Source organism: Lampris incognitus, chromosome 16 (genome assembly GCF_029633865.1).
Source record: "Lampris incognitus isolate fLamInc1 chromosome 16, fLamInc1.hap2, whole genome shotgun sequence".
Lineage (NCBI taxonomy): Eukaryota > Metazoa > Chordata > Actinopteri > Lampriformes > Lampridae > Lampris > Lampris incognitus.
In genome coordinates, this window is record NC_079226.1 from 22,717,230 (window position 1) to 22,739,429 (window position 22,200).

The 22,200-nt window shown below is 45.1% G+C and overlaps 1 protein-coding gene across 1 annotated transcript in view; it reads right to left on the reverse strand.

Annotated features, from left to right (window-relative positions):
- The window catches only part of asap2a (ArfGAP with SH3 domain, ankyrin repeat and PH domain 2a), an 80,307-nt gene extending 67,617 nt beyond the window's left edge, over positions 1-12,690 (reverse strand). Inside the window, exon 1 of the mRNA XM_056295337.1 lies at positions 12,290-12,690. Coding sequence (XP_056151312.1) covers positions 12,290-12,415 — 126 coding nt within the window. The 5' untranslated portion in view covers positions 12,416-12,690. The remainder of the gene's footprint in view (positions 1-12,289) is intronic.
- Positions 12,691-22,200: the final 9,510 nt, after the last annotated feature.

Genomic DNA, 22,200 nt, shown 5'->3' on the forward strand with positions numbered 1-22,200 from the left:
CTTAAATTAAATTTCTCCGGCAATTGGGTTTCCTTTCTACAACATAACACGACGGCACTGTCTTTCTGAAGATAACCTATAAGCATTTTGAGCAGACATAAACATTGACACAAATAGGTAATGGGTATAATCTTCTGGTCTTCTATAAACACACAGAAAGTTAATTTGAAAAAGTAAATACTGACAGGCAATTTCCCTCTCTACCAGTCAGTCCACTTCCTCCTGGCTTCGCAGCCACCACAACCACCACTGGAAATAAACACCAGAACAAACAACCCACGGCCCCGAAACGGCTGAGGAGTGCCTGCTCAACAGAGGCCCGTTTGACTGCGGTCACGAGGCACAGCTTAGCTAGGCAAGCACGAAATTTGGCTATACGAGCCCAAACCAGAACGAATCACTCCAGCGTGCTTGGCCCCCGCGTTTGCCAAAGTCTTAATAACCAAAACAGGGAGGGGGGAAATTAGCAAAGGAAGGTCGCTCATACGGTCATTTCATAACACCGCCATTGTCTCTTCTCTCGGCATTTCAGAGTACGTTTTAAAGCCGCTTCATTCCCCCGTCACGCATGAGAAGAATGCAACACAAAAAGATGTGTGGATACCCAAAGTGGCAGTGCAATTTGTTTTAAATGGTTTTTCTATAACCGTCTTTTTCTGTTGATGCTGCCGTCCGGTTGAGCTGAAATTCGGGAGACTGGAAACAGCCCTTATGTCTAAGTGACTAAAAGCCTCAATTTTCTGTCACCTGTTGAAAATGAGGCCAAAGCTGGGAATTAAATCTGGCTTGGGTAGATAAAGTAAAAATGCGGCAGCCAGAGGCAAAGGCAAAAAGGGAGGAGGAGGAGGAGGAGGAGGAGAAAACCAGAACAGCAGATGCGGCGATAGAAGAACAGAGAGGAGTGAGAGATGAAGAAAAAGCAAAGCGAGAGGGTCCAAATCACCCGGCCTTTTTTCACTTAGCTCTCTCTGCCTCCTTCTCCTCTGTCTAAAGAAAGGCATTCCAGGATGATTGCATGTTGGAGTGACTGACTGACAGACAGACAGACAGACAGGACAGAGACCCTGCCCCATTGTTCCAGTCATGAAACTATTCTGCCGATTACAGCATGTCTGGTCGACGAGGCTTGGTCCTGCTTAAGTGCCAAGCCAGCATCCTGCACGAACCACCCACCCACCCACCCGCTTCATTCAAGGCAAAAAAATATATATTGTGTGGGTTATCCCTCTGTCTGTAGTCTACAACCATCAAAACTACACACCCACAACCTTTTAATACTGGGAAACACACCCACACACAAATAAAAACAAACACACAAACACACAGAAAACACTTCTGGTTCCTGACTGGTGTCGCTTCACAACAGGTCTACCAACCCCGTGTAACCCCTTAAGCCCCAATCCACTGAGAGTCAAACGGGGGAAATAGTCGGCCACACACACACGCTAAATATTAGTTTATGAGGAGGCGGCAACCCGGTATAGAATTATCTAATTAAACTGGTTCGTGTGTGTGTGTGTGTGTGTGTGTGTGTGTGTGTGTGTGTGTGTGTGTTTGTGATGGTGGTGGAGCACTAATCCGCGTTTTATTGAGACACCAGATGTTACCCGGCTAAACCAGACAAACTTCCCTCTTCCAAGGAAATTGCTGAAGACCTAGAAAATGAGGCGAGGCAAGGAAGCTACCTCCATCTCTGACCACACACGCATGTGGGCACACATACACACACGCACACACACACACACATACACACACGCACACACACACACACCCTGGACTTGATATAAATGCATGGGAAAACGTTAACACCACTGTCATCCTATTCATTTCACCACAGCAATGTGGTCAGCCAGTGTTTGGAGAAGCAGTAAAAAAGTTCTTAACTGTCTGACGCCGACACCATGTCTGTCAGGGAGAAAGATCTCATCCATTTTCACATCTGATCCATTGTCAGCTCAAAAGCAACTACTGGCAGTGGCACATCCACAGCAAAATGTCTCACAAGGACCGAGTGTGACTTCATCAAAACACGGATAAGAGGCAGTATTTCCACAAATGTGACTTACTAAGTAAAAGCAGTTGGCAGGTCTGAGCAGCAGAAATGTCTGATGATGTATTGAGTAATGATGTGTAAATGGAGCCAGTGCCTCTCTATGGGGAGTTGTATGTAATGGCATTGTCCATTACTGGGATTGCTAGGGTGGTCGTTGTTGTCAACCACACACACACACACACACACACACACACACACACACACACACACACACACACACACACACACACACACACACACACACACACACACACACACACACACACACACACACACACACACAGATCTTGCCCGTCCCTTCAGACCCCCTACCAAATTGAAGCAGCAATTGGCATCACTGTAGGGAGGCAGGAAAACAAAGGGCAGCCCTGCCTGTGCCTTTTGCACCGAGTGAAACGGGTGACACGGGCGTCCAGGTAGCATAGCAGTCTATTCCGTTGCCTACCAACACAGGGATCGCCGGTTCAAATCCCCGTGTTACCTCCGGCTTGGTCGGGCATCCCTACAGTCACAATTGGCCATGTCTGCGGGTGGGAAGCCGGATGTGGGTATGTGTCCTGGTCGCTGCACTAGCGCCTACTCTGGTTGGTCAGGGCGCCTGTTCCGGGGGTGGGAAGGGGAACAGCATGATCCTCCCATGCACTACGTCCCCCTGATGAAACTCCTCACTGTCAGGTGAAAAGAAGCGGCAGGCGACTCCACGTGTACGGAGGAGGCATGTGGTAGTCTGCAGCCCTCCCCGGATCAGCAGAGGGGGTCGAGCATCAACCGGGATGGCTCGGAAGAGTGGGGTAATTGGCCAGATACAACTGGGGAGAAAAGGAGGGGGGAAAATCCCCCCAAAAAAACGGGTGACACACAAACAAACACATTTGTATATCTGTCTGCTTTGCTTCGGAAAAGGTTAGCAGGTAATAGGGCAAACAAGTGGGTCTTTCTGTTAGTGTCCCGTAAAGGCAGTGTGCACTCTGGGTTTATTATGCAAGCCAGCCGACAGCCACTCTGAGCTGCCTTAAATGGCTTCACACGTGGCAAAGTCAGGAGAAACTCCGGGAAAGCTCTCCCTTTCTCCTTAAACATCTATAGGGTTAAATCTGCAACTCATTTAAAACATATGAAAAATATATAGTGTGCTCATATGGTTCGGATCTTCAATAAGGCTGTGGGCACATTTGAGGAGGCAGATCCCTGAGAAAGCTGCACTCAGGTTAAATTGCTCATCACATATCTAGTATGGAAATACCTCTGCATTGTAGCAGGGGCAGGTCTTTTTATTTTGCGAGTGAAAGGTGCTGACTGTAAGAACCACTATTTTCTGCCATCTTGGATGTTGTGTCCCTTGTTGTATAACTGGGCCAAATCCACGAAATTGCAGTAAAAACTGAACTGGAAACCCCGTCTCAAGTGCTTCATTCACAGCTTTCATGCCGAGTAAGTAAAGTCAATATTTGAACAGAAGTGGGTGCCATCTAGCCCACCACTAACAAGCCATGGGTCCACTGTTTCTCTGTTCTCTCACACAGCTGAGATGTGTGTAGTCAGTTTGCCCTGCGGGGCGGCGTGGAAAACGCCAGCCTGCTAGAGGACTCATCAAGTTCAGGGGGAGTGTGAAAGTCTACAGTGGAGATGGGAGGGCATCGGGGAGGGGCGAGTGGGACTTTCTTTTTTTTTTTAAACTGTGTGTCACAAGACTGTCTATCTTAGCTCATAGACACACAAACACACAAACGCACACACATACCTTGAAACACAGCTGATCTCCACCACACCTGGATGGACTGCTCCGTATGAGCAGTTATGACTGTGTACTTACTTGCATCAATATCTGTTGGTGACCTACCTGTAATCTCAAGAAAACAGCAAGATATTAAAAGTCTTTGGCACTGCTTAATTGTACCACAAAGTTACTTTTCATATATCCATTTAGGGCTTCATTACTTAAGTCACAAGGAGCATGCACTTGCTCCTATTACAAATCTGGTGGGATCTCTAAACATGGAGCCTTCACACACACACACACACACACACACACACACACACACACACACACACACACACACACTCCACCTCACTAGTCCATCCCCGAGTGTCAAACTGTGATTTTTACTGTGGTTCATTATCTTTGCCGGGAACCGGTTCATCCTGGGCCTTTTCCGCCTGACTGCTAGTTAAATCTGCCTGCAAGCCCTCTGCTGTTTTAGCGCCGAGATGCTCGGTGCTTTAGGGCTCCATGGAGACGTCTACAAAGGTTTCTGCTGGACCTGAGCCTTCACCACCACCACCTGCAAAAACTCACACTCACACCGGGGTGACGACATCAATCGTAACACTTAAAGCACTAAAGAATACAAACTTTGGTGTGTGTGTGTGTGTGTGTGTGTACGTGCACATAGCGTAGTTCTGTGATTTTTACGTTTCACTGGTTGACAGCTTTAGTTTTTCGGTTTATATTTCTTGGCTATGCCTTCTTACTCATCTTATGAGACCCACAGGCGCGCTTGCCGAGCTTAAACTGCATCACAGTCATCATCGTTTCGATGGACTGCCGGAGAAGATGAGACCAAAAGGAAAAGGGCTAGGGATGCATGCTGATAAAAGTGCAATAATGGAAAGGAGTTTGTGCCTTCTACATGCAGCAACGGTTTTATTTGTGTCTGGTCTGGAGGCTCCGACGGCCAGCTGACTCTACACACACCCTCCATCACTCGGCACCTCCGAGACTTCTGTCCACTTTCATTGTGTACAATAAAGATTTACTGCATATTGTTTCACGCTGTTAACCAACTGAGGACTTTCTTTTTTCTCCCCTACTGCACGTGCTTCTTAAGCTTCCTGCAAAAACAAACTCTCAAGTGGGTTAAAAGTAGCGAGGACACTGAGGAACGTTATCCTTTAATTAAACACATTGCAGACTTGGTAGTGCTTTTTGTTACAGCAGAGACATGAAGGCGCCTTTTTTAAAACTGCTTTGGTGTGCCTCAATTTGAGGGGAGTTTTAAATGAAGTTTATAAAACTAGCAGGGGACTAATGAAGACCAAACTTCTGGGAGGGGCCGGGAAATGAGGGCCAAATGTGCTGTGCTTCGAAAAGGAAAAAAAGACCCCACTTCTGACCTCACCTTTTGGTTCGTCTCTGGATCCGACACAAACTTAATCACTTAAAAAGTAGTGAGGCCGTGGGGAAAACTGTGCTACGGTTACCGTACAGATCTAAACAATATGGGAATGGCAGGGACACAGACGGAGAATGACCCACTGTCAACGGGATAAGATCGACTTGCAGAAAGATTGGTTGTGTGCAAGTGAGTATGCATGTCTGAGGTTACATGTGTGCGCACTTCAGTCGCAGTAAGAAAGACCTCCACTTGAGCTGGTCCTTTTGAAGTGCTTGGGGATCCTTGATGACTTCGTAGGATTCGACATTAAAAACGCTCTCTCTAGGACAGGGATACTCTTTGGTGAGGCTTTATGGCTCTGGAGAACCCTTTTTAAAGCCTCCACACACATAAAACATTCAGATGGGGTAAAAGTAAGAGCCACTGTCATGTAGAATCTCACTGTATCTTTCGTGCTGCCAAATAAGAGTCTACATGAAAATAATGGCCTTTTAGCGCCCGGCTCTCCAAGGGGCCTGGCTGTCCTTTCTACCGATAGAACAATGTTATCTCAGATTATTGAGTGGCTAGGGAATATTGAAATTGGATGATCAAACAGTATCAATACCCTGAATCAACTTGAGCAATAAACAAAGCCTCAACTCATCCATCCATTTACAGCAAGCATTTGATCAAGTTTGGTCCCAATTGACAGATTAAGTCTAGATCTAAGCCATCAGCAATCTGAGTTAAGCGCCGTTTGAGAGCCTTGAAAGTACACATTTTAAAAACAGCTTCTGAAGAAAAAAGGCCAGAGTGGTTTTCTCATTGAGTGAAAGTGACAGCAGGACATTACAAGGATCCCCCCACCTCCACCCCACACCCCCACCACTGCAGAACAGAGTGGCCAGGACTACAAATCAATGGTGGAGTTCATTAATGAAGAGGCCAGGCAAGCCTGGGAACAATAGGCATCAACAGGAGTTGTCGCTAGAAATCTGGGCCAGAGCCTTCTGACAGATAGGAATTCCTTTTAGGTTTCCCTTTATGCCTCTGTCTCCAGTGTCCACCCCCCCCCCCACCTCTGTCTCCAGTGTCCACTCCCCCTCTCTCTCTCAGTGCAGGACAAACAGCAGCCACTCTCCCCTTTAACCTCAACCCCATCACCAGGCTTGGCTCGAGAGTTGCATTTGCACCAGTGACCCCCGCCCCATTAAAAAAATTCCAACTCACCAAGTCTGACAATGCATCCCTGATGCCCAATCCCAAATCAATCACCTTCTCCCACACACACATACACACAGCGGGGATGGGTGGTGTGTGAAAGTAAGTCACAACTCATATCCCATCTAAACAGTTACCAGCAGAGAGAGGAAGACCATGGCTTTGGATCGATTGGGACGGGACCATGACCTCTGCCCTTCGGTAGACCCATGGGGAGGGCTGCTGTGGCATAAGGAAAAGTCTGGAGAGAGCCTGTCTCTGGATGATAACTTACAAACTGCCCTACTAGGCCCCGGAGGCTGGAGAGACACCAGTCTATTCAAATAAAAACATCCCATAGGGAAACAATAGGATAACCGCCCCTCAGAGAGGAAATGGCAGAGAAGGGCTTTGCATATTTTTTTTTACATTGGTTGCACTGGTTATGCAGCTGAATCAGACATTTTAAAACCCCAAAAGCCTAAATTTGGAGATGATACCATCAGGCATTAATGTAGCCTTCTCACAAGTAAAGGCATCTGCAGCAGCTACAGGAAGGAAAAATATCATGAAAGATTACCAGAATTTTTTTTTCTGCTACAAGATTCAGAAGTGGGGATGCAGTTGCATTAGCTGTGATGTATGTGGTTTAATTCTCTGATGTATTTGATATAGTAAGGGGTTATAGTGGAGGGAACTTAAGAGTGGGAACAGACTGTAAAGTGAGGGTGAAGGGAGGAGATAGGACAGTGCTGATCCTGCCAGAAATCCCATTTCGATTAAGTATTAAGCTTCTTAGAAGGTATTCTGTAGACTGGCCAGAATGGCTATAAGTCTGGGCTGCTCATTTAGGCCAAATATGCATGCATGCGTCCATGCACGATTGTATGCAGACTCATCCTTGCGTCTCTAAGGTCATTGGTTATGGATTGCCCCTGCATCATTAATCCTGGTCTCTAAAGCCTTGTTAAAACTTTCGTCAAGGCCACCTGTTCGGTGGCAGCTGTTACCCTGGTGAAGCTGTGGCCATTCCCGCCAACCATGCTTGGAATTGGGGGGAGGAATCTGGGCTGAGGCAGGCCAGGCCTGTCCTTTGGCCTGGGAATAACTCCAGCATCAACACATGCTGACAGACTGACACATGAAGAAGAGTAACGAGAGCACACTTGCCTTTGGAAATTAACACTTTAGCCATAAATCACTACATCCTAAATGACTCTTTACCACAAACTGGCTTTGAGAACAACTGTTTTTCACAACAAGCACCAGAGCAGTTGGAGATAAAATCATCTTGAGCACACAGGTGATAAGAGGTCGTGTCAGTTTTCATGGTTAAAACAGCACTGGAGGGTCAACAAGACAAAAAGGAAATGAGATGCTAAATACACAAAAAGCTTCTCTTGAACAGTTAAGCTCATTTTGAATTTCTCAAGATTCACCAACAACCCACGACAGCATTCACACGCTCATTGTGAACCAGAGCCAGAGAGAGTACAAGCAGTCCCTGAGAACCAGACGGGGACTGGTGCAGCAGGTATAGCCTATACCAACAGTTGCCACTGGATGCCAGGAATGCAAGCGCCATTTCCCCCGGGACTCCCCTGTAATCTCTACACAGCATTGAGCAGTCCAACAACAGGCCTTAGCGGCACATAGCTGACATACCAACGGGATGGACCTCCATCAGATGAAATAATAGCCAGATGGAAGAAGAATAGCTCTAGCCTGGAGACCAAGTCAACCGGTCAAAAATGACCCGTGAAGAGCCAAGTTCGTCTATAAATAAATGCTGTTCATCAGGGAAAAATGAACAGACTGGGTAGTGGGACAGTTGCTGGGGGGTGAGAGCTGGTGGGTGGTTTTCTGGGGAGGCTATACACAATGTAAGGATTCTGTTCTCTGTATAGGATGCTAGGTCTACTAGTGGCGAAGTACTGTGTATGATTATATGAGGCCTCACCAAAGCCCAGAGTCCCATATTGTTTCTTGATCAAAGAGGGAGGCTTGCTAAGGAACACTGAGTGTTGAGCATCGTTCATGGCCTATAAGGGCTGGAAACTAGAGAGGAATAGTAGCATATGGAAAACACAGAATGTCCAATACTACATTACAAGTAAAAACTTCTACCTCTAAAGCAACGGTCAGATTCACAATAGATGTGATGATAAAAATATTAGTTTTAGACAGTTATTGTGTGATGCCACTAACAGATTGAACTAGAACAATGACACAAAAAATTTTGTGATGAATACTGTGCAGCTGTGGTTGTTCACAGTTAGTAAGCAAGACACGCCAAACTAGAGAACAATCTACTGTGGACTACTTGTGTGAGTCAATGGAGCTTCAATGGGTGGCATGGTGGCCGTGGTTAGCACAGTTGCCTCACAGCAAGAAGATCCTGGGTTCGAACCCCAGGCCGTCCCAGGTCCTTTCTGTGTGGAGTTTGCATGTTCTCCCCGTGTCTGCATGGGTTTTCTTCCTCCGGGCGCTCTGGTTTACTCCCACCATCAAAAAGGCATGCATGTTAGGGTGTCATGTCTTTGCCCCTGACCTAAGCAATGGAAAAAAGAACTGGAGTTGGCCCCCGGGCGCTGCAGCTGCCCACTGCTCCTATACAATAGGATGGGTTAAATGCAGAGAACAATTTTCATTGTAACCTGTACAATGACAAAAATTAAGTGGCTTTCTTCCAAACATATGCAACCATGCTTGACACTTGGGTGTACTATTGCAGTTATATGCAACGATTCCAAAATCTGGTCCATTCTCCCAATTATTAAACAACTGTGACCCTGAACACCACTGGAAAGAGGGCCGTCAACAAACAGCAGACCTTTAGAGAGCAGGCGTGCAAGCATGACAGTAAGAGCGAGAGAGAGAATGAACCACTCTCACCGAGATATAAACACCTCACAGTCACACCCCTTTAGACATACCTGAGCTGGACTGATCAAGGAGAGGTCTACTGATTTAGATCATTTTTAGAGCGCCCATCCCTCTCCTTGTACCTGTCCTTGTCTCAGCAATGGATAAGGCAGAGCCACGATGATGAGAATCTGTGCCAGTTATAGCCTTTGGCAGACATAAGATATCCTAGGGCATCCTCTAAAGATGTTCTTTCATGAGACAAAAAGGACAGAAATACTTTAACCAAGATCATAATGCAGCATAAAGGTTTAGCATTGGAAGAACACCAAAACACAGCCCTATCAACTTGCTTTGAGAGGCTTGGACCTACTACCTAACCTTTTGTCATGTGCATGGCAAGATTAGTGTGGACTGTAAGCCTAATAAAGACAGCTGAATGTGTTAAGAACAAAAGCACAGAGTAGACATGTTTTACAAGAAGGCAGTAGGGGGTCATGACACAAAAGCCAAACATCCTCTTACTGGATAAACTGGTTTTCATAGCAGTAGTTTAAGAGGACACACACACACACACACACACACACACACACACACACACACACACACACACACACACACACACACACACACACACACACACACACACACACACACCTACCTCTAAGTACTCTAAGTGGCTTTTAAAAGCCTGTCTTGTCTGTGGGACATTAAAACCCATTCATTCGACAAAACAAAACAAAGCCTAATCAAGGTTATGTCAGATGCAATTAAGTTTAGGTAGAAATAATCACTCGACAATCTGTGTCCATTTAAAACTTCTGAGTGGTTCAGGCTTCTACCCTGTAATGGACTTACAGGCTTGCAATGAAGGGACCAGGCACAGAGGTCAACACACTTTGGAGGGTCTTTAAAGTCTATCAGCCATGCCAGAATTTATATCTTATTTGCTCGAATCACCAAGTCAGACTTAGGCCATCTGGGACGGCAGATTTTCACACTAATCACACCCTCCAACAAATTTGTCTCTGTGCTCATCGACATGTACCCACACAGACTGTCTATCTGGTATTGACATTAAGTAGATGATCTAACCACAAAGCCTCACAAGTTGAGAGGAAGTGGAAGCTCTGAGAAAAATAATGGTCATCTTTAAAAGCAACCAGAGTTGCTTTTAAAGAAAGAAACATGAGAGTCAATTCAGAATTATACTAAATATTAAAGTATTACAAAATGCTGTGCTTCAGTCATCCTCTCTTCAAATATCAGATGAAGAGTATAAACTGAGTTAGTGCTTCGATAACAACAACAACCAGCTATTCTAGATGCACAGATTCAGCACAACACATTATGACCTTTTTACTCCTTACGTTAATCTGCAGATGCTGTGAATGAGGATGAATAATGATTTTTTGGGGGGGGGGCTTCTATTAAAAAGTGAGCATGTGTTGCTTAGAGTGTTACTTCCCTTGGCGTGTACTCAAAATCTTTTTCAGAATGCATCTAAGGAGTCCAATTCTCATGTTAAAAAGTTCACCTCTTTATTTCCGTGTGTGTGTGTGTGCATGTGTGTGTTTCAGATTCCAGGCAGGCCAGCAGACAATAAGTGGAAGTGTTCTCCATCCACTGCAGCGTTTAATTGGTCAAACAGACCAAAGTGAGCAAGGTCTTGTTGTCCAAACAATAAGGCCTTGTGTTTGTGAGCCTGAGTGAAGGGGAGGTCAACCTGAAACAACAACAGTGCAGGGCACAAATCTCTATGACAAGCTACACATCAGTAATAAAAAAAAAAACCTAAAAAAAAAATCCCTGCACATAATCCCTTTCCACACTGAGCAGACTACCGAAAATACATTCCACTCTAAGCAGTGCTGAATGAATCCAATTAGTCTTTATTGAAGCATAAATGCTTTTTTTTTACACCAGCACTAATGGACTGGTTGTTACAGGATGCACTTCGGTGTCAGATGCTGATGCTGAGTGAAGCACATGAGAGGTGCGTGTCTGGCTGTCTGGCTCAATCCACCACAACCACATGTTAAAAATAAAGTGACCAAGGTGTTGGTGGGGGATCAGAGCGCTTCCGGTAAAGCTGCCATTGAGATTAAGATGTGGATTAGCTGAGTAAAACCGACGTTCGACAAGATGCCCTCAGCCTCCTCTCATCACATCACACGCTCCCGATTCAAGACGCACCTTTGAAGAGACAAAGCACGGCTGAGCAAAGCAAATTATTCTAGGCATCGCTCTATTTGCATGACAAGTCAAAGTTATTCAAAACTTGGAAGGTGAGGAAATGTTGCCAAGAATACAATTCAGCAATTACGCGCCAGTATTCAAATCTATACTTGATAGAGGCCACCAGTAATAGTACTGCTAAACGTCATCGCACATTAATGTGACCTATTGTCTGCCTCCATACCCTTACATTCAGACACGCGCGCACGCGCACGCACGCACACAAAGCTACTCATGTGGGAAATTCTATTTTTACCACCAAGCTGGGCGAGGCTCTGCTGTAGAGCACACAAAGTAGGGAAACTATAACGAGGGGCGGAGGGGGGGGGCAAAGGTGGGAGGCAGTAGTGGGTTCTCCCAGGGAACAAAGCGGAAGCGTTCTTCCTGATAATGACCTGCGAGTTAGGGAGAGACTACAAACACCTCCTATCCAACCTATGATGCAGGTGCAAACTGGGTCAAGTGTATTCAGCGTTTCCATCTGCACCCTCCAGTTTAGAATCAGGCGACGCAGAGACTCGATGCTTTAGGCTACGTTTAGTTCCGTCCCATTTCATCGTAAAAAGATAAACTGCGATCGATGCCGCGTGCAAATTAAGAAAACCGCTCATAAATCCTCCCCAATTTCCAATTCGCAGACGTACGGACTTCTTAATAATGGTGAATGCGTGTGCTCTGCCCCACGATCCACAAAATGCCCCATGGAGATGCAACTTTGCGCCTTCTGGAAGATTTCCGTGGCATTTCAGGAAACGGCGTTACAGACTTGATGAATAATGCTTTAGGCTGAGCTTGACGCCAAATGTGACAAACACATTGGGCAAGAGGCACTCACCTCCTCCAAAGCAGCCACGGTATTCCTACAGTGGGACATTCTGGTGGTGAAGTTGGAAGCAGTCGGCGCTTTGTAATCTTCATTAGTCTCAGCCACGAACTCTGAAACCGTAATTTGGTCCGGCATAATTATCCCCTCCCTTTTGAAAAAGGAAAAAACAAAACGAAGCTATTTTCTTAATCCACGCGGTTCTACAGTTTAGGGATACACCGGCAAAGTTCACAACTCGACAGAGTCTTGTGAGTAAACCATATCTGGGAGCGTTGATGTCATTCCCCTGGTTCGCTCCCAGCGCAGATCCACGGTGCACGCCGCTTAGGTATTTCACCGCTGCCGTTTATGAGCGCTCACTCTCTACGGCTGGCCGCGCTGAAAGGTGACGGACGTATCCTTTTTCTTTCTTTCCATTCACCTCGAGCAGGCTGAGACGCAAGCGGGGGGGGGGGGGGGAATCAAGCTTTCTTCGCCTCTAATTTACAGTCGATGTCCCCCCAACTTGTACAAGCCTGGGAGATACAACGAGGCGTTTTCAACAAGGGCGCAGAAATTGACAAAGGTATAGAGGAGGGGACTCAATGGAGGTGGGCGAGCCAATGGAGCGGACCAGCTGGTGACGACCGAGCCAATCAGAATGTGGGAAGGGGAGAAAGGCGTCGACAAGCGCCGGGCTGCTTAAGGTGGGGAAGGCCGGTCGGCTCTCTTACAACCCCGCGAAATCAACGCGTCCACCAAGGCTTTACCTGCTTATTGTTTGCGAAACCTGCCTGCAAAATGACCCAGGTGACGTTTTCTCTTCCTCCGCAACTGCGCTGAATTGCGTCGGTGTTCACTGTGTAATCGCAGGTGTGCGTTCGCGAAAGTGGCTGTGATCGAGGTTTCCTAATTTTTTTGTTTTGTTTTTTTTGTTTTTTTTTGTGGGACTTACGAACTAGAGCCCAGCTACGCACACAGCCCATTTTTAATCTCAAAAGGCGACGAATTTCATGATCTCATAAAACTAGTTGATTTTCCCCAACGCTGCTGGCTCCCGGAAAGCGGGGCTGCGTGTTCCCCATATTAGTTCCCGTGTTACTTGATACACACACACAAAAGCTGGTTCATTTTTCACTAGCTCCGTAGTATTTCTTTTTCTCCAACATTAGGGTAAAACTGTTTGATAGTTCTCGTCAGGAAATTGTATAATCTGTTTGATCAATGGTCCATTAAAAAAAATCTTTCTTTTGTTGAAATAATTTATTAAGGCGCTTGATCCGCAGATGTGCAGGCAGCAGTCCTACACATCTCACCGTGGCTGTGTTTCGTCTGACCCCATTCTGAGATTCATGCAAAACCTCAAATGGTGGGAGTGGGATTTTTGCGATAACCTTTAGTAGGTTCCCCACCATTGTGGCCACGTTATTTCCTGAACCACCTAAAGAGCAGAGGAGCTTGGGAACGAGACACTTGCTGGTAAGTTCAACTCTGGGATGCACAACATTTGTGTTTCACAAACCTCAGTTTCCCTTAGTCAGCTGCAGAGACAAGACATGCATTTAAGGAAAAAAAGGCTATAAGTTTTAACCATGTAGTACAGATGGTAATGACAAATGGTAGTGTTCGTGCACATAAGAGAGCTATGTTGATATGTCACCACCGACTATGCCTGAACAAGGGCATAGTTAGATTCATGTTACATAGAGCTATCAACTTCCTCTCCATGTGCTCCTGGGTTTGCTGTTACCATGCTAGAATTGACTGATTAGCCACTGTATCCATACTCATGGGGAAAAAACACAGTTCATTGTAGAGTACAACCAAGAACGGAGATGGAAAAAGGCTCACTGCACCTCCCCGCATCCTGCTGGGAGAAGGCAGAAATGAAAGGTGATTATTCTATCAGTAGGCACCAAGAGTTGTGAACACTCTCCCAAGCCTGTTTTTGCCAACAGACATTTGAAGATGCGACAAACTCTGCACCTGGAGCAGTTGCATTTTTTTTCCCCTGACCATTGTGATGAAAATTGTGCTGGTGTTTCTCCAATCATTGCACCTCAGCAGGACAACTACTAGTATATAAATAGGGTCTCAGCGGCATAGCAGAAACATTGGTTAGTCTTTTAAATCACAAACTAAGGGGAGTGTTCTTTGCCATGTCTCTCTGCCTAACAGATTTTTTTTTCAGCTCGGGAGTGTCTCCCAGCAAGCTGCTAAGGGAAGAGTCCAAGACCCAGGCTGACCTTGGCTGGCAAGCAGGCCTCAACTCCCTTACGAATTGAACACACACACACTCCCAGCGAACATCTGCTATCCAGAGACACGGCAGACAACCTGGTGAGGTCAGAAAAGACAAACAAATATCAACCTTCCTCCAGACTATGTTTTTTTTTCTCTCCAAATATCATGGTATAGATGATATTGACTAACATCAGCCTTTGTGAATGTGATCCAAAAGTTTATTATTTCGATGTCTAGACAAAGCCAAATCAAAATAAACTGAGCTGTAGTTGCTGTGTACGCTTTGCAGCTCCTTCTCTGTTACTGAACAGCTGTATGTGATGGTAAAGGCCCAGACAGCAGGTGTAAGGCTGGGACCACAGGGGCCTTGGTTGATATTTCATGGGGCTTGGAAAGGCAAGTTCAGGCATATCAGTGATAGGATCTGTTAATATATCATTGGGGCAGCATGGCTCAGGAGGTAGAGCGGGTGGTCTAGTAACCGGAAGGTCAGTGGTTCGATCCCTGGCTCCTCCAGAGAGCGTGCCGGCGTCTTCTTGAGCAAGACACTGAACCCCTAACTGCTCCTGATGAGCAAGTTGGCGCCTTGCATAGCAGCCTCCGCCATCAGGGTGTGTGAATGTGTATGTGTGATTGTGAGGCATACACATGTAAAGCACTCTGAGTGGTTGGTAGACTAGAAAAGCTCTATATAAATGCACATTACCTCTGAATACTGTCTCGGACCACATTCTGCTTTAATTAGATCATGTAATCCTTAATGGTTCATAAAGATTATTGGCTTTTTATTCTTCTAAAAGATGTTAAAAAAAGAGCTGGCAAATGCTTTACAAACTGAACACAAGGCTTGTTTATTAGTCAGTGGACTTCCTCAATACAGAGCTTGTTTGCATGCAAGCGAGCGACAGCCCTGATTAGCAAGTCGCAGAGGTAGCTGTTGAATTCAGTGTGGCATATTTGAAAATGACAAGCATCCCAAGTGGTTCTGTAGGCAATAAAGATATAAAATGTCACCTTTTCACCTTCAATGCTTCGCAAAATCTTCCATGGCCTGATTTACATGAGGCAAAATTAAGTGTTCTACTAATACAATAGGGCACAAATACAAAGTTCTAATGCCTGTGTTACTTGTGTCATTGTCATGGTGTCTGAGACAATTTCTCTTTTTGAAGACAAGAGGAATTGTTGTGAGAGACAAAGTTGGTTTGTTACTGCCAAACTGAAACCCAAACACAATCAGGCAGCTGCAGAGAAAGGGAACAATAGTGAAAGCAATTCCCCACTGTGTGCACTGGGAGCCCACTGGAAAAGATGCTTGTATTTTTTATCATGAACCTTGTCATAAAAAAAAAATGACGTAGACCATCAAAGTCGGCCTGCTCTTTGGTTTAAATAAGCCACATATACCTGGTGTAGTTTTATTTAGTTGGCACTGCAATGTTATTGGGAGAACAACACATGCCATGGCAGTAATGGGGACTGAGACCTGAACAGGAGTCACTTTTTCCAAATTGCACCGCCATGACCTCATGATTGTATAACAGGTGAAAGAACCAAACGAACCAGCTCCTTAAGTTTCAAGTGGGAGGGGTGAGGGGCTCCCTTGGTAAATCATATCACGAAGCACAGCTCGGGCCTGCTGTAGAAACATCTGGACTTTGGAGACTTTTCTTGACGTTTCACAGATCACAGATCACAGACCACACTATTTTGTACAAATGAGGTGGCTTTAAGCATGCATCAACTGAGCAAGCACTGCCCGGGGATCCTAAGCAGTGGCTGGACAATGGGACTACCAATAGGGGGGTGGGGATGTTGGGGGGGGAGAAGGGGAGGGAAAGGCCAAAATGAGCAGGGGGAGAGTGAGGAGCGCAGAGGGGGGAGGGTAGTCAACTGTAACAAGCCTACTCTTTTCTCACAATAAAACTCTCTCAGAGGAAGCTCAATAATAAGCTCAGAAGAAAAAAAAAACCTATTTTAGACCAACAGCCTCTCCCCTCCATATGAATAAACTGTCTTGTGCAGATATGGTCTTCTACCGAACAAGCTGAAGCTGAGCCCTAAAATGGCATTGCGTCTGACACCCTTGCCTGCAGAGCTATGTTTTGTTGCTAGGCAACATTACAGCACATATCGGCGATTATTAAGATGCTGTTTTGCACTTAACTATTTAAAACTCGTTCTGAGCTCCTGTGGGTTTCGGTGACACGTCTCTTAATATCAAACTCTGTGAAGGTTGTAAACCCAACTGCAGTCTGACTGTGTTGTCTGGTTAGCCGCACGTGTTCATTTGAGCTTCAGAACCCAATGGTGCATTATTGAAGTAATCCTGCATGCTGCAGCAATACAAGCTCTCCATGTTCCTCTGGAAATATGGCTGAAATGATGAATAACCAACATATTCACGATCTAGTTCGCTGTACATTGGTATCAATGTACAGTGAAATAGTAATTCCACAACAGCTGATGGACTCATACATTTTCCTTGGGCAGTATTAAGAGGCTAATCTAACCAAAGGTCAGCATTGGCTTGTAATTACTCCTTGCCCCAATGCCAATGAAATTTTAATTAGCTTATTAAGATTAAGAAATCTTTTATCCAATGAAGATGACAAAAATCGATTCACAAACCCTTTACAAGGCGTTAGATGATGAACGAGGTCATACAGTACGCATTGTCTTCCCCTCGTTGTATGAATTGCATCATTTGTTTTTCAGTCCAAAACATTCATGGGTTATCATCAACGGCATTTCTGGCTATTCTGGCGCCCTCGGCGAGACTCCCCCCCCACCCCCCCACCCCCCCCCCCCACACACACACACACAAACACCATCTTCAGAGGAAATAACACTTTTTAATTTTACTATTATAAACATGAAATACATAAAAAAAATGCAACAGTAGGTGTGCAAAAAAAGGTAAGCAAAAGAGGAGACTCAACATATTGTGTAGTTATAAAGTAAATAATTGAAAAATTAAAAAATACAAAATATGAAAAAAAAAACCACAAAATATTGACTAAAGTGCAATCAAATGTTTAACAACAGGGGCCTCTCTCATCATCTCACTTATAGCAAATAAGTCTTAATGTCTGTTATTCGTTTTATTTTCATAATCATTATACAGATAGATTTAATTTACATATATATATATATATTTAAATGGTAGGTGGGGGGTCCCAATCAGAACCCCGCCCCTTGCAGGTGGCGCCCTAGGTGACTGGTTAGGTTGCCTGTGCCTAGAAACACCTCTGGTTATCATTCAATTCAACAATACTGCTCGTGCACAATAAAAGCATACTTTAACTTACACTCACGAGGAGTGACTGGAGTCTCTATAATCACCCAAAGGCTGCAAAATCTGACAAAGAAACGTTTTTCACCAGCCTATAGAAATATAGACACTTGCAGACACATGACAAAGTAAATAAGCAAGTAAGAAAAAAAAAGTTGCATCTTTTAAAAGCGATGTGCTTGGCAGTACAATACTAAAACACTGCAAACCAGAGGACACAGAAAAGACGACATGGGACAACACTAAAAGACCTTCAGTGAGAAGGGAGAAAATGAAAGACAGAAAAACAAGCAGTTCACACAGGCGTCAAACTAGCATCGGTCACAGTGATATGCAAGTGAATATGGACACGTCTTGAGGCCTTGACCCGCATTTTAAGAAGGAACACTCTTGCAGATGATTTTCATTCAACCTTGACAAGATCGAGGATACCAGGTAATAATTGGATTACATCTTTAGCCCCTCGACTGAGCGATGAGCACAGAGACCTAGACATCTGAAACGGCCTTGCCATTAGCAGCAAGTGGCTTTTACAGTAATTATGCCTCTACTTGGGATTTGCCCCTACAAGCCTGAGTACACCGAGGGTCCAAGTGTTTCATTATATTCTGACAGACAGCATGTCATCTTTGGGTTACCCTACCACCCCCACCACCCGCTACACCCAACCACTTTACTCTCATCTCTCTAAGAATCCGATATCCACTCGTCTGAGTTACACTTCCTCCAGCTCCCTAGTTCGCCGTACTATTCTGGGATACCGTAGTCCCACAAGACACATGTTTGTCACGTGTATAATGCGATCTGCTTAAATACATTATACTGTCGATGTGCACGCATCGCTAAATACATTTTGTACCCTGCAGAGAGAAGTTAAACTGTCACTTTAACATCCCCAGCGCCTTTCTTGAATTTTCTATCAGAGGGAGAATTTCCATTTCCCTGGTGACAATGCAGGGCTAACAGATACCTCTAGCGCCACTGACAGACAAACGGCCCCGTGCACTCCATCCATCTATATGTGCTCTGGATGTGAGCTGGTATTATAAAAGGTTGGTGGAGGCGAGTTCTCTCAAACCAGTACGTCACTGCTTCTCTTCTCTGGCCCCAAGTTAATGCAAAACCTTTTCTGGGCTGCAGCACACACACACACACACACACACACACACACACAAAGTGTATTACCATGGCTGTAGAAACTCATTTTTTGGCACTGCCGAGGGTAATATATTGTACAATGGACCACACACCAGTTCATGGTTCATGCTGGTGGAAGCTGGCTAGAAAAAAATAACTGAGTACTGAGTCCATATTGCTTGCTTCTGAAACACCAAGAAAAGATTCACAAGCCGTTTGTGTTGAATCAGTCAATGGTTTGAAGGCCATAAACGCAGTGAGAATATATTGCACTGATGAACATAAAACATCCTTTGATATCGTAGTCATCTCTCACAATATATTGCCTCCGTGAGTCCCTGATCAAATATTCATTATTTGACTCCAGCTGACCACATAGCTTGAGTTAGTACCTTCTGAGTACCTTCTCCTCATGCACTAGCCCATCCTCCCCTGACTCCATTAGATGAAGCCTGTGCCGTGGTAATGTGGTACATCCACCATTGCTCCCTAAAGGAGGACCTCTTCCTGTACTCAGCTGCTGTTGAGAGGAGACCAACTGGAAAATACATAGGAGGTCTGGGGAGTTGTCAGGTATGGCTGATGAGGGAAAGAAAACACACTCACACACACACACACACACACACACACACACAAATCTCATTGCTGTGTTTCACCGGCTCATCACCCTTAATCTAATGTAACCCAGGGTAACCATTTCTGCAGACTGAATAAGCATCTCTGCAGCAGCACAGACCCAATGCTATCTCACCGATAGCCCTGTGACCTCACCAAGTGACTACTGACACACTGAGTAAACAGTTTGTGTTGATTCTGTTCTGATCCATTACAGACAAGAGGAAAGCCCGACGGGCATTTGAACTGGCAATATCCAAGGCAGGCAATTCAGAGCAGTGTATGGCGTTAAATCGCCATCATAAGTCAACCACACACTCAAGTCATCCACACTAAATAGTCGTATTTAAACAGTTTATTCCCCTAGAAAGTACCACAGAATGTGCTGCGAAAGCAGTGAAAATCTTGTCCATGTGTGCATGTGCCTGTTTCATCGTGAGTATGGGTTTGCCCTGTCAAACTTTCACATTAGCGTTTACAAATGTGCAACATAACACTTGCGAAAATAACCGAATTACAGTTGCAAATCATCATATGGAAATGTGTAGAAAACATTTATATAAACAACCAGCTCAGTTTTACATGTAATTTTTTTGCATGCAAATACCATTTTGCATGTACACATGCAACTCCCTATCTCTCCTGACTTTGGATGGCGAGTACGCACGTCTGTGTGATCAGCCCATTAAGCTGGGGGAGGACTTTACATCCTCCCTGAATAGTCAATCAGGGAGTGCTTTGTGAAATGAGCATGGTTGCCAGTTCTGAAAGCAGCCAAGAATTTGAATTTGTTTTCAGAAGGTCTTGAAATGTGGTTGAAAAAATGACAATCAGTGCTTCAGTTCTGTCTGTTCCTGAAATATTCGACATTCATGTTCCATTTCAAAAGCACACGATTTATTGTAAAAAAAAGAAAAAAGAAGAAGGAAAAAAAGCGGTGCCAGGACATATTTGTTTGATCAGATGGTATAAATTCTCACATGCATGGAAGTACATATTGCATGTTTATAAAAATAAAACATTTTAAAAGCTCACAGATTTCCATATAATGGTGTGCAACTACAATTTGAGATTTTTTTTCCAAGTGTTAATTTACACATTTGCAAATACTGATATATCAGTAGGAAGTGAAGGCGTTCAAGTATCTCGGGGTCTTGTTCACGAGTGAAGGTAGGATGGAGTGGGAGAATGACAGACGGATTGGTGCAGCAGCAGCAGTAATGCGGACGTTGTACCGGACCGTTGTGGTGAAGAAGGAGCTGAGCCAGAAGGCAAAGCTCCCAATTTACCAATCAATCTTCATTCCAACTCTCACCTATGGTCATGAGCTTTGAGCTTTGGGCAGTGACTGAAAGGGTGAGATCATGGATACAAGCGGCTGAAATGAGTTTCCTCCGTAGGGTGTCTGGGCTCAGCCTTAGAGATAGGGTGAGGAGCTCGGACATCTGGAGAGAGCTCGGAGTAGAGCCGCTACTCCCTCTCGTCGAAAGGAGCCAGTTGAGGTGGTTCGGGTATCTGATTAGGATGCCTCCTGGGTGCCTTCCTTTGGAGGTGTTCCGGGCACGTCCAACTGGGAGGAGACCCAGGGGTAGACCAAGAACTCGTTGGAGGGACAACATGTCCAATCCGGCTTGGGAACATCTTGGGATCCCCCAGGAGGAGCTGGAGGGCGTTGCCGGGGAGAGGGACATCTGGAGTGCCCTATTTAGCTTGCTGCCACCGCGACCCGACTGCAGAGAAGCAGCTGATGATGAGATGAGATGAGATGAGATGAGATGAGATGAGATGAGGTGAGGTGAGGTGAGGTGAGGTGAGGTGAGGTGAGATGAGATGAGGTGATATATAAGTATGGGTAACAACATAAAAATATGACTCTTTAGACATTTGGGGACAACTTACAATAGTGATTTGACATCACAGATGTTAGGGGGGGCATGTTGGAAGATGAAATTCTTTCTCAAGGGCATTAAAACTCATCTCAATCATGACGGTGGGCCAGCTTAGTTTTTGCCTTGATAAGCTTTTAGCTTTTTCAACTGCAGAGCATTGTCTGGGTAAACTCAATGAGGAAGAGGAGCTGACTGTCGCTTGTCTCACACACACACACACACACACACACACACACACACACACACACACACACACACACACACACGAAGTGAAGCAATCATCAGCTGGGGAGTAAACGTGGAGGTATCCTCCTGGGAATCCTAATGGAGCCTGTTGAGTTCAGTTTGTGTTAGTCAGTGGTTCTGTCCATCTCATGCAGAGACAGCGAGCAGAGTGGAAACCTCCGGAGCCATCACAGTCATTTGTATTTCTAACTGGATATGCTATTAGCCAAATTGAAATGCAAGCCTCTGAAGAGAACGGGCTCAGGTGCTCCATCACTGATAGTGAGTAACATGACAGAGGCTTCATCTCTGAAACTAAGTGAAGTCACTCAAGTTGATGTTTGCAGCTCCACACACTGACAGAATGCTGTGTTTTCCATTTCTTTAAGGGAAGGATAGTCTAGTAAAAACAAGGGAGACATGCTACACTTTAGAAACACCACCCATAACTCAGCAATTGAAAAGAATGTACAATGGATGTAAATGTACAATGGATCTGTCTTTGTATTTGGTTAACCCCAAGATTACGTGGTCAA